Genomic DNA, 13,085 nt, shown 5'->3' on the forward strand with positions numbered 1-13,085 from the left:
TGCGTGATGTCAGTTGTGCGGACTAAGGCAAACTCAACTGTCTTCATTTGGGACTCCAACTGTAGATGTTATTTACAACTATATACACAACTTCACCACTGGTGTCCAGCCTACCGATGTGATATACAGTCCAATCAGAATTTAAACTGACATTGCTATTAAATTCTGATATCAGCCAGCTTCCTGTTCCTGGCACTATGTGGGCATTATTACAGTTTATAAATGAGGCAAATTCAGGGTACTTTCCATGGAAACTCCTGAGTACTTACTTACTTTACTTGCATATCCAAGCAAGAGCATTGAAACTCTCTTCTTCCAAAACTCTGCAGCCTTGATAGTCTTGTCATTGTGTAAAAATAGAACTTCATGTGTGCAAGCAAACTCCATCCTTGGGCACATGATGAGCGGATGTCCATGTTTCTCTGCATTCTTGCTGGTGGTCACCTTCAGAGCAGCCCCACTTAATAATGTTTATTTTACATTTTGTGACTCCTGTCTTTTGTCTATTCAAAGCTCTTCATCTACTATACTGTAGAGTCATATAATCAACCATTTCAGTTGTAAATAGTTTTTATTGGTTGAAATCATGACCAGTTTTGGACAGTTATAAGCCAATCTCCAGGTGTACAAGAACAGTGAGGTGCGTGGCTGCTGCGCACTGGGCACATTAGGCTATGGGCAGGTGACAGCCATCCTTGAAGACAAGGTAAAGAATGATACAGTGATGGAAGATAGGGTGTATCTCTAAATTATGTCTCTCACTTGTTTATGTGGAATTTGTCACGTGCTACAATCATCAGCCATAACAGCTCACAACTTGTTGCCCTAGTGTGGTTTCCTCTTTGGGGTGCATTTTGTATTTTGCAGAGTGTCTAACCATAAAGGTACACAGTGCGTCTCAGGTCAGTCTTCTAGCAGTAATGTCTGTTGGATGAAACACTTCCTTGACTTAAAACGAGTTGGAACTGTTTGATGGTTATAGATAAAGTGCATTGGGTCAGTTTGTTGTTTTTTCTCCATATTTCACTGGCTACTTTTTGTCTAATTCCTGGTGGTGCTATGGCCACAAGTGGGTAAATTTTGTGGATAGATGTAGGCCTCAGACATCCAGTGGTAACCCTGACAGTCTCATTCAAAGTGACAGATACTTATATGAACTGAACTGTTAAATGATGATAATACATTAACATTTTCTTTCTGCAATCTGCCATATTAAATGCTACTCTCTGTAATTGAGGGGACTGATATTCTTCCCTGTCTCCAATTGGTTCTGGGATAGATCCTCACAAATGCTAGCTCAGCCTGAAGCCTTCAGAGCTTGCCCTTTGGACCAGCTCAGCCAGCCACTTATAGGAAATGGTAATGGGCTCTGAACCTAGTTAGTAGCTGTCATTCATGCTGACATGTGGCCACCTGCGCCCAGTGTGCTCAGAAGTGGCTGGTAGAGTCCTATATCTTGGATGAGACCCAATGGCTAGTACACCTGGCGGACACTGTGCTTCCTTCCTGACACTCCTGCTATTTCCCTAAGCGGCTCCTTTACCTACATAATACTGGAGCTCCGGTGAGCAACAAATCCGCCCTTGGCTCATTGTTACATTCAGTATAAGAACTGACAAATCTTTAACTAGGGGAGTCTGATTACATTTAGGTGTAGGACTAAAATGAGCCCATTATAGAATAGTGACAACGTATCAGGAAAGAGAGCCTGTGAAAACAGGTGTATAGCACAGTATTGTTTCTGAGTGCTGTAATTCTGTGTCGTCATAAGCTTGAGTGAGGTTGGAGGCAGTGGGATGTTTTAGATCTTGGCCTATTTATGTTTGTATGAGAGAAGGGATTGCTGACAAAGGTGTTCAGGAGATCAGTGAGACAGGTGAAAGAACATCACTGTTAATATAGACAAGGAGAAGGTCTAACAACTTTTTAAAGTGGTGTTTGTTCTGCTGTCACAGTTTGTGATTGAAATGATGGCGTAATAAAATTTAGGGAAATAATAGTGGCAGAAAATTGTGGAACTTTGTATTGGAACATGAATTTATCTTTTTGGTAAGTGGCGGATAATATGTACAAATGACAACAAATAGGGTGATTGTTGTTGTTGTTGTTGTGGTCTTCAGTCCAGAGACTGGTTTGATGCAGCTCTCCATGCTACTCTATCCTGTGCAAGCTTCTTCATCTCCCAGTACCTACTGCAACCTACATCCTTCTGAATCTGCTTAGTTTATTGATCTCTTGGTCTCCCTCTACGATTTTTACCCTCCACGCTGCCCTCCAATGCTAAATTTGTGATCCCTTGATGCCTCAAAACATGTCCTACCAACCGATCCCTTCTTCTAGTCAAGTTGTGCCACAAACTTCTCTTTTCCCCAATCCTATTCAATACCTCCTCATTAGTTACGTGATCTACCCACCTTATCTTTAGCATTCTTCTGTAGCACCACATTTCGAAAGCTTCTATTCTCTTCTTGTCCAAACTGGTTATCGTCCATGTTTCACTTCCATACATGGCTACACTCCATACAAATACTTTAAGAAACGACTTCCTGACACTTAAATCTATACTCGATGTTAACAAATTTCTCTTCTTCAGAAACGATTTCCTTGCCATTGCCAGTCTACATTTTATATCCGCTCTACTTCGACCATCATCAGTTATTTTACTCCCTAAATAGCAAAACTCCTTTACTACTTTAAGTGTCTCACTTCCTAATCTAATCCCCTCAGCATCACCCGATTTAATTTGACTACATTCCATTATCCTCGTTTTGCTTTTGTTGATGTTCATCTTATATCCTCCTTTCAAGACACTGTCCATTCCGTTCAACTGCTCTTCCAAGTCCTTTGCTGTCTCTGACAGAATTACAATGTCATCGGCGAACCTCAAAGTTTTTACTTCTTCTCCATGAATTTTAATACCTACTCCGAATTTTTCTTTTGTTTCCTTTACTGCTTGCTCAATATACAGATTGAATAACATCGGGGAGAGGCTACAACCCTGTCTCACTCCTTTCCCAACCACTGCTTCCCTTTCATGCCCCTCGACTCTTATAACTGCCATCTGGTTTCTGTACAAATTATAAAATAGGGTGATATCTAGATATAAATGGGATTGGGAATATTGAAAAGTCTGCCTGAGAGTTGGTTTGTATCCAGAGAGAGGGCCTTGTAAAGTATTTGTCGAAGTACACTTTTGATGTCTTGTACCCTCCCTTGTCATGTCATCCTATGTTTTATTATTTCTATCATAAGTAGTTTTAGGTTCTCCAGTCCTTCCTCTGTCAGTTGAAGAATTCACTAATTCTGAAAGCTAACATTGATCTCATGTTTTGGTCATGTGCTTGCCTGGTGCCGTGTGCTGAGATTTCAGTTATATCTCAAATGACACAAAGTATAATAGACTAACAAAAGACACACATATTTATGGCTGTAATGATCAGACTAGTTATGTTGTCCTGGCACTGCAGCTTGACTGCAGTTGAGTTACATCACTAGGACATTGGAGTCGTGTTTATGTACGTACATATTTTGTTACTCTGTTAGCTTTAAGGAAAGACCTTGTCTGGAAGCTAGCTCAGCCTGATAATGGCTTCATACTTCACCTATGCTGTGAGTGATTACATTCTCTCTTTTCATTATTTATATGTGTAATAAGCTGTCTCTGTATAGCAAAAGCTGATCTCTGACGACTAACAATGCTATTGTTAACTTTCAACTATGAAGTGATAATAGCTGCTGCAATACTGATTGATTTCCTTAGCTGCCTGCACTGTGGCAGTGCTGAAATGTTGCCATTTAAACGTAAACAAAATAGCATTATATGACTAGTCGTAGCAGTTGCACAAAACAACCATGGCAGGCCCATTTTAATTGTAGGGATTTTCTCTTGTGTTACATCTTATAGATGTAAGTGGCAAGTGTGCTGTTATTTAAATTTATTTTTGTCACTATGTAAGTGATATTTTTTATTTGTATGTTTTATAGGTCTTCAATAAGCAGCTCTCTCTTGCATCAAATGCAGCACAACAAAAAATTGGAAGTGGTCTTTGGAGTCATATGCTCATTAGCACAAATGTTTTTGCAAAAGCTATTTTTACAGTAACAGGGAAGGATATGGCTGTGTTCATTGACCAGTGGGTTCGCACAGGGGGTCATGCTAAATTCAGTCTCAGCTTTGTCTTTAATAGAAAAAGGTGAGTAATGATGGATTTTTTTAATATGTTCATTGTTCATATTTGTACTACTTGTATTTCTAGATGGGTAGTCTTATAATGAAACATACTTTTATTAGTTTTAAAGTAGAAAACATATCTGTGAAACAGTAAATTCGTGAAGTATTTCACTTTTTACTTTTACTATTGGTGGCTGCAACTCATATATATCATTCCACTGTTATTGATGTGATGATATTTCATTATCATTGTTGACTCCGTCTACAAATAACTTGACACTTGTGGTTGGCGTATTATATTAAAGTATCATGTAATTTCAGTTTTTCAGATTGAATTATGTTGCCGTCATATCTGTTTAATATTTGTCTCTGAGTCTGTGATTGCATGCTGAATGAGTAGTTAAATATGTAAGTGTAAAGAACAGCATATTTTTTACAGGAATACAGTGGAATTGGAAATAAGACAAGATTCAACACAGCAGCGTGGTATAAGGAAGTATGTGGGTCCACTGTTAGTTACAATTCAGGAACTTGATGGGACTTTCCGTCATACATTGCAAGTTGAAGGAACTGTAGCTAAGGCTGATATCACTTGTCACTCAAAGAGTCGAAGGAATAAGAAAAAGAAGATACCACTTGTTACAGGAGAGGAGGTTGACATGGATCTCAGTGCAATGGAGTATGGCAGACATGATTGTGACATAATTGCATTATGATACTCTTTTAATATTAATAAATGTAGGTCATAGTAACAGAACAAAAAATGATCTGTATAAGTGTGTCCTTCACATATGTCAATGGATAAAAACGTGGTAGAAATTGTTTAATATCTATGTAATAACTTTATTAAATACATTGTGTATATATAGTTATAGTTACATTTGAGTTACACATTCACCAGTCTTTTTCTGAAGTGCTGGCTTCTGTTTTCACACTTCACTGAATGGAATTTGTGGTTTGGCTTGTTGCGTAGTTTACAGATGCAGTCCTCCTTGGGATTGTAATGTGGTCCCCTCTGGGACATCATCCCATGGAAACCATGGATGGCAGAATGCATGTACAAGTGGTGCAGTTGGAAGTTTGGTTCTTCAGTATATGAATTCATTGCTTTTGTTTCCATTATTTTCTTTGCTATGTCTATGGCTTTGTGCTGTCTGCCTTCAGTGATGGTTTTTTAAGCTAGCATCTTTGGAATATTGAAACTTTGTCTGATATCTTCTATGAAGAAAGATCTGGCTTTAGCATTCTATAGTCTCTTGAGGTTTTTCATGATCAAGTAGATCCATATTAGTTGAATTTCACTTGTAGTAGGTGGCATAACTTTGAGCTTGTACAGCATTATCTCAGTTTACAGGGATAAATTTTATAGCTTAGGGATATTGTAAATGGCTTTTGTTGCAACTGTTGCTCGCTCTTGTATGTACAGACAGAAAGTGGTTTCAGTCGTTGGTAGCTTTACTCCTAAGTATTTGAAATTGGATACTAATTCTAATACTGATCCATCACATGTGAGATGGTCTTACTTTAATATTCTTCCTTCTCATCTAAATTTCATTGTTTTCACCTTTGAGCTGCTGATTTACATCTATTTTCCTAGTGTCCATTTTCTGGTGCTATCCATGGCTGCTCGTAGGTCTTCTAGACTCCTGGAAAGGATGACATAAGCAGTTTTACAGTTCTTGTGTTTATAGTCTGCCCGATGTTCGCTGTCATTATGGTAAAGAGTTTGACTCGTCAGAACTCCTTGTATGACCTCTCTTTTTTTGGATGATGTCCTGCAACATCAGTATGTGATTGTATCTTATCACATGATATGTGCCTAGAACTGATGATTATTTCTAGTTTGTGGCTTGATTTACCTAGTATATTCTCTAGCTTCTGGATGAGTTTCTTCTTGTATACACCCGTGCTATAAAGATTGCGCCCAGTGGGGTAATGGGTTGCACTAGAGTCTTCATTATTTCTTGAATGAATTCTTGAACAGCATGCAAAGCTGATCTGCGTGGAAAAGCCGTATGGATTTGTTGGGATATTACCACATGGTCTTTGTTCAGCGTGCCTTAATAGGAGTTTAGAGCAGAGTTTAAATATAACACTCTCTAAGCAATTCCTCAGTAGAAGCTTGGGTCATCTTTCCTTTCTTTGTCCTTGCAGAACTCAGTCATAAATGTCTTCATCCATTATTGTGAGACTGAGATTTTTGTTGAGGCATCTATTGACTAGGCATGCCGGTAGTCTCCCAGGTCTTCGACTGAGTCATTCACGTGTTTCATGTATATCTCATCTGATCCTGCCAGCTTGTTATTATTTCCATTCCTTACAAGACAGGTAACTTCATTGACTATAATTAGGGATAGGTCTTCTGTGTTTATTTCATGTGGTGTGAAGGAATTTGACATTTTTTTCTACTTCCTGAGTAGGTTACTGAAGTGCAGTTCCCATTGTTCCGTGTTTAAAAGAGGGGTTGATATCTGTTTTTTTCAGAGCCTTATGATTTTGTAAGGCTTCATTACTATCTCAGCAATTAATTTCTATTCATTGAGGAGATCATATGTTATCTTCCTTTCTTTCCAACATTCTTTAGCACACACTGTTAGTATGTCATTTCCATGTTACCTGGCAGCGTGGAGGAGCTATAGTGTCTGTTGTCTCATGAGATAACATTTTTCAACAAACCATAGCTTTGTGGTGCCTTTGAATCTGGTTACTTTAGTTGCGGCATGTGTGCTTATGTCATTCAGAGCTGCTGTTGCTTTGTCTAAGTTTCCTTGCCTCATCATATAGATTATTGTTGTTTGTTCTGCTTTCTTTGCTATCCATCTTTCTTCATCTGCGTACCTCAAAACTTGTGATTTAAGCTTTTTACCTGTGTGCTCCTGCATTTCTATGTTGATTGGACTTTAGTCACTACTGGAAAGTGTTTCTTAATTGTGACTTTTTCTGTTGGTAGAACAGAGGGCTGTGTAGTGCTGGAATGGGAACAGGGAAGGGTCTGGATGGGTAAATGGGTAAGGACAATGACTAACAAAGTTTGAGGCCATGAGGGTTACAGGAACATAGGCTGTATTGCAGGGAGAGTTCCCACCTGTGCAATTCAGAAATCTGGTGTTGGTGGGAAGGATCCAGATAGTACACTCTGTGAAGTAGTCATTGAAATGAAGAACTTCGTGTTGGGTGGTGTGCTCAGCAATGGGGTCCAGCTCTTTCTTGGCCACAGTTTGTCAGTGGTCTTCATGCAGACAGACAGCTTGTTGGTAGTCATGCCGACGAAGAAAGCAGCATGGTGGTTGCAGCTTAGCTTGTAGATCACATGACTGGTTTCACAAGTATCCCTGCCTTTGATGAGCTAGATGATGCTTGTGATCAGACTGGAGTAGGTGGTGGTGGGAGGATGTTTGGGAGAGATCTTGCCTCTAGGTCTATTACAGGGATATGAGCCATGAGGCAAGGGGTTGGGAGCAGGGGTTGTGTAGGGATGGAAGAGGTTTTGTAGGCAGCTGAATACCACTGTGCTAGGGTGTGAAGATAGAACATTCCTCATTTTAGGGCACAATGAGAGGTAGTTGAAATCTTGGCAGAGAATGTGATTCAGTTGCTCCAGCCCAGGGTGATACTGAATCATGAAGGGAATGCCAGACAGTGGGACTTCGGGAGGTGGTGGATGACTAGAGAGGTAAGGCACATGAGATCTGTTTTTGTACAAGGTTGGGAGGGTAATTACAGTTCATGAAGGCCTCAGTCAGACTCTTGGTATCTTGGTATGGAATGGGTGGCAGCTGTTGAAGTGGAGGTTGGATAGATAACCCTACTCTGAGTACTTTATTTGTGCCTTTAGTTTGCAGTTGGTCAAAGCAGATTTTTTCTGAGATTCCATTTTCCTTGAGTAACTTAACCACATCTTCTTGTCTCATACTCAGGTGTAATTTACCCACAAAGAGCCACATTTTTCATTCACCGCGGTTTAATTCACTGATTTCCACTGACTTCATTCCCTTTATTTCCTGCTCTCTGTTTCTTGGTCTCCTTGGTATTTCCAAGTAGTATGGGAGCCTGTTAATAACATTTGATTCTGCCTGTTGCTTTTCATTTTGTGATTTGTTTTCTTCTTCTCTCTCTTGTTACATCTCCTCTTACCAGTTCTGGCTTTTCCCAATTTGCTGATTTTCTCTGGTGTTTCTTTATTCACATGGTGGTTACTTTATAATGTATAATGTAAAGAAACTACGGAATGCATTGAGTATGACTGTGTGTGTGTGTGTGTGTGTGTGTGTGTGTGTGTGTGTGTGTGTGTGTGTGTGTGTGTGTGTGTTCTCTCCACTGTCATTTACCTGTACCAAAATATCAATTCAAATGTCCCAAAGTTATATAACAGTTTTCGTACACATGTGTGACCTTGTCATTTTCACTATGTGTTACACATTTTAGTAGCTCATAATGCTTTACCTGGCAGTTTGTTTAACAACATTGCATGTTATATCTCTTAACGTGGTTGGATACCATATAAAATAGCAGGAACTGTACATTTCTGTACTTATAACTACGAATTCATGTCTCGCTCCACAAAAGCCAAAAACCTTTCATGACAAGACAGTCAGTTTTTTACCTTGGGCTGTTGAGCCGCAAGCATGGACCATCCAATCTGTTCTTTAAGTTGCTGCTGTGGGCTCTTGCAAGTGTTTACACTGCACAAAGCACTCTTGTAACAGTGTGTCTTTGGTTCTTCTCAATCTAATATCAATGATATTTCAGAAAATCCAGGAGAGTCACTCTTTCTTTTAATGTCTACCTGGAAATGAGGTTTACACTGATTGAAACGCATCATACATCTTGCGAGGTCCCAAAATAGAAGTAATGAATGATATGGCAAAGAAACTACCAGCAACTAATCAAAGGCAGCATCCAAGTGCAGTAAAAGTCACCCACCACTGAGAAAGCAATGGTACAATCATACAGTGATCGTATTTCAAAATTATTGTATTATTTTGTGCAGAAATAAATACTAACAGTTTAGAAACTGAACTTAGGTACAGTACAGCTGTTTTCATCCCTCTGCATATTCTGATGCAACAGTTTTGAGTCTGTGCTAGTTGACCATGATTTCAACTGTATATTTTGTAAATAAACAGCAGATTGTCAATCTGGCTGTTTAATTAACAGAGATGTCATGATCTACATTTAATTTCTGACCTCAAACAATCAAGAGGGATTTAATGTAACAATATGGACTCAATATATACGACATTACAAATGATGATACAGGTAGCCAACTACATCAGTAAACTACAGGTGATGGGAATTGGCTGTATCTTAAGACATGAAGGAGGATGACATTTCATTGGAGAACAGTGAGTGACTGCAAGACTTGCAATATGTAGGGACCAGCATCTTCTATCGTTGATAGTCATGTTTTGTGATGTGAATTAAGTATACATGAGGACTAATAGAGTGACAATAATGTCAAGGTCACAGTTAACTTGTAACTTTTTGGAGGAGGTTAGTTATCAATGGAGATCTTGGCTGAGATGATGGAGAGGTACAAATAGATAGTGATTAAGATATCCATGAAACTCTTAGTAAAGCCATGTAACTTGCCTCAGACTTGGATTTCTTAGAAAGGAACAAAATATGTGAAATGAGTAATGTAGCCTAATGAAGCAGCTAGAAATGCCAAGGAAGTACAAGATGAGTCCCACAGGACTCTGATTGCCTTCTTCAGAGAATGCCAAAACAAGACATGGCAAGAACAAGAAAACATGCAGAAAAGAAACATAAAGAAACAACAAAAGGACGTGACAGTACTGAAAAAATCACTGGATCATTGCAAGGATTGAGTATAGGTGAATTTCAGGACAGAATGGAGCAGGTACAAGGAAAAATGCAAAACGATTAGACTGGAAGGTGGAAGAATTGTCACATTCTCTACGGAAGACTGCTAAGGAAGTGTACACATTAAAATGCCAATTGCAGGAACAAAAGCCAAATTTCTGGTAGATGACTGATGACCTCTTTGCACAGATACAACAGCTGACTGTAGAAGTTTAGAGTAGCCATGGGCAGACTTTGGTGGCCCAGATCCTGGTTGACATAATTACTTAAGCTAGCAGTTCGGCTCATCACATACTGATATGAATGACACCCCTTTTCTGACACATCATGGCAACAAATTGTGTCTCGAAACACGCATTTTTCGAAGTGCATTCATTTTCTGTTCACCCCATTTTCAGATGTTTACACTTATTTACAAATTGTGAGTGCTGGTTTTTACTTAGGATGTTTTACAATAGCTTCCTTAAAAACTTCCTTTGCAAAATTCTGCATCATTAGTAAAGAAATGATGCTCAGAACACATAAATAAATGTAAACATTTGTAGAGTGAATGCGAGGTATCTTGAAATATCATGATGGAAAAATAAACGCTTATAAACGCAACTGGTTGCAGTTAATTCATTACAAATTACCTTCAGTTTCAACAGTTGCATTGTTCTAATATTTCAACAGTGGACAAGAATTATTTGCTAGTGTTAACATGAGAAAGAATATGAAAACAAAATACAGTGTTGAAATAGGTAATTCCATTAAGCAAACAATTAGGAATAACTTTGCAATTTTTAGTCACAGGCAGCTCATTAGACTCTTTGAAACTTATTGTGTTAATATCCACAAACACTGTTAGCAAGCATTTTAAAAATATTTTTCTAAAAATACGTTTGATGGCTGATTGCAAAGGCACGAGTTGTTTCCTGTAAAAGTAAATAAATTAAGCCATCATTTCTTTGTTCATTTTAAAAAGTTGAAGCTTGAAGTTAGTGTAGACTGGCTGTATTATACAGGAGCCAACCAGGAATAATGTGAACAACAGAATGGCAAACATGAAAAAGAGCATCATGGGTTGAGTACAGTGCGAGAGCTTCATTCTCTCTGCCATGCATTTTTTCTGTAGGCCAGAATGAAACCAGTCATGGCCTGTATTCAGCACATGGGCCACCAGTTTCCCGCACATGGTATATAGGATAAAGGAGCATGTTTAACAGATGTACTCCATGTATACATCTGCCAAAAGAGGGTCAAAGCTCACGAGCTGAAGTAAGACTAATTGCAGAATAGCATTCACGGAATATGCTATTTGAGTTGCAAGATTTGCTGTCTGAAATTATATGAGGCAATAATGATGAACATAAAAAAGGAACTTGTTACGTTGTCATATGGGAGTGCAGCTTTGAGTTACCTTACAGTACAACACTTCTGTAATTCCATCCGTCTGGTTACATTCATCCTTCAGCATCTGTAAAAAAGATTTGCAGTCCTTTTTTGAATTTATAGATAAGAAATGTGTATATCAGTTTCATTGCTGCAATGAAGTCAACAATATTGTATTCAACATTGTATTCATATACCTGTGAAATGTTATAGAAATATATAAACCAATGTTTGCGATACAATTGCATATCTGTAGGATGTGGTAAAGAGCAGACAGTTTATTGAGATTTTTGATTTCATTATTGCACCTAGCAATCGGAGAAAAACGGTTGGGGGTTCCACATGGAGGTACTGAAGACATTTGTTTAACTGCTAGATAAAATTTAATTTATTGATCACGGAAGGAGAAGCTCCCAGTGAAATAATTGAGAGTGAGGGGAAAAGTTGTTTGGTCATTGTTAATGAAACACTTAAATTCTGCAACTTCTGTTTATTTATGAATTATGAATTGTGACTTGAGACCAGTTACCATAGAGTCAAAATTATTGCATCAAATGGCACACACAGAGTGTAATGGAGCTGCGTAATACTGTTCTATACTGTCAGTTCATCATCCAAACTTATATTTGCATTTGCAGCAATTCTTATAGCTTTTTTACGAAATCCACTGTGCAACAGTATTGTCAGTTTGTCAGTAGTGGCTGGCCTTTTCAGCACTCGGATGCTACCCTTGAGAAGCTTCTGACAGTTTCTGTGCTGTATTGTTCATTAGCTACATGCTATGACCTCATAACTTCTTAAGAAAGACTTTGCTCACAAAATCTGTTACAAACTACAGAGAGCCTAAGGCCCCTTAAGTTCAGTTCAGTTTCACTTTTCTGCATGAATGATTGTACATGCTTGACAGATACTATTGTCAAACCTGTCTGACGTAGTGGCCTTTCAGTTTAGTTAATGCAACCTCCCATATTATATTGCAGTTAGCTACCCAGCAAAGTCTGTTCAATGTAGTATAATGGTGTAACAATTGCAAATCACAGTACTTGACTGGAAGCTGATAAAAAAAAAAAAAAAAAAAAAAAAAAAAAATCTGCTGAGAACCTAGAAAAGTTCTCCATCACTGAATAATTCCTGGCAATATTGTGATAGGAAAAAGCTAGCTGGTTTCATCAGTACTCAAGTTATTTAGGTTCGCTTCTCCAGAACTAGTACTAATGAGACTTGTGGATAAAAGCCACTTTTCAAATATATGCTGCTTTTTCTATCCACCTGGACTTAAGTTAGGCCTGTTTACTGTTTCTCTTGCTTTTATTTGTTTCTCTTCTTTTACTTCAGACCTCTTTCACATGTTTCCCTTATCACTGTACTTAGCTACTGTTCGCTTCTCTCCATCATTGTGCCCAACCCAACTGTGTCTCCTTCCTATCTCTTTCTTTCTCTTTTCTTTTTTTTTCTAGACATGTTTTATTATCTCATCCTGTCCCCACTCCTCTCTCTCTCTCTCTCTCTCTCTCTCTCTCTCTCTCTCTCTCTCTCTCTCCCCTTTTTTTTCTCTCCCTCCCTCCCTATCCTTCCCTCCTCCCCCCCCCCCCCCCCCACCACCCACTTCTCCTGCATTCCCCACTTCCACTCTGAAGTCTGATATATTTTAACCCTAGAAGTACCAACAGAGGGAGGGGAGAGGGGTGTGTGCTACTTTATGCTCACCTTTTGTAAA

At 38.7% G+C, this 13,085-nt stretch overlaps 1 protein-coding gene across 1 annotated transcript in view; it reads left to right on the plus strand.

Moving 5' to 3' along the window:
* LOC124714444 (transcription initiation factor TFIID subunit 2) overlaps positions 1-13,085 on the plus strand; it is a 133,413-nt gene that overhangs the window by 21,403 nt on the left and 98,925 nt on the right. The window contains exons 9-10 of the mRNA XM_047243021.1: positions 3,985-4,193; positions 4,611-4,850. Of these exons, the coding sequence (XP_047098977.1) occupies positions 3,985-4,193; positions 4,611-4,850 (449 nt within the window). The remainder of the gene's footprint in view (positions 1-3,984; positions 4,194-4,610; positions 4,851-13,085) is intronic.

Source organism: Schistocerca piceifrons, chromosome 1 (genome assembly GCF_021461385.2).
Source record: "Schistocerca piceifrons isolate TAMUIC-IGC-003096 chromosome 1, iqSchPice1.1, whole genome shotgun sequence".
NCBI classification, from domain to species: domain Eukaryota; kingdom Metazoa; phylum Arthropoda; class Insecta; order Orthoptera; family Acrididae; genus Schistocerca; species Schistocerca piceifrons.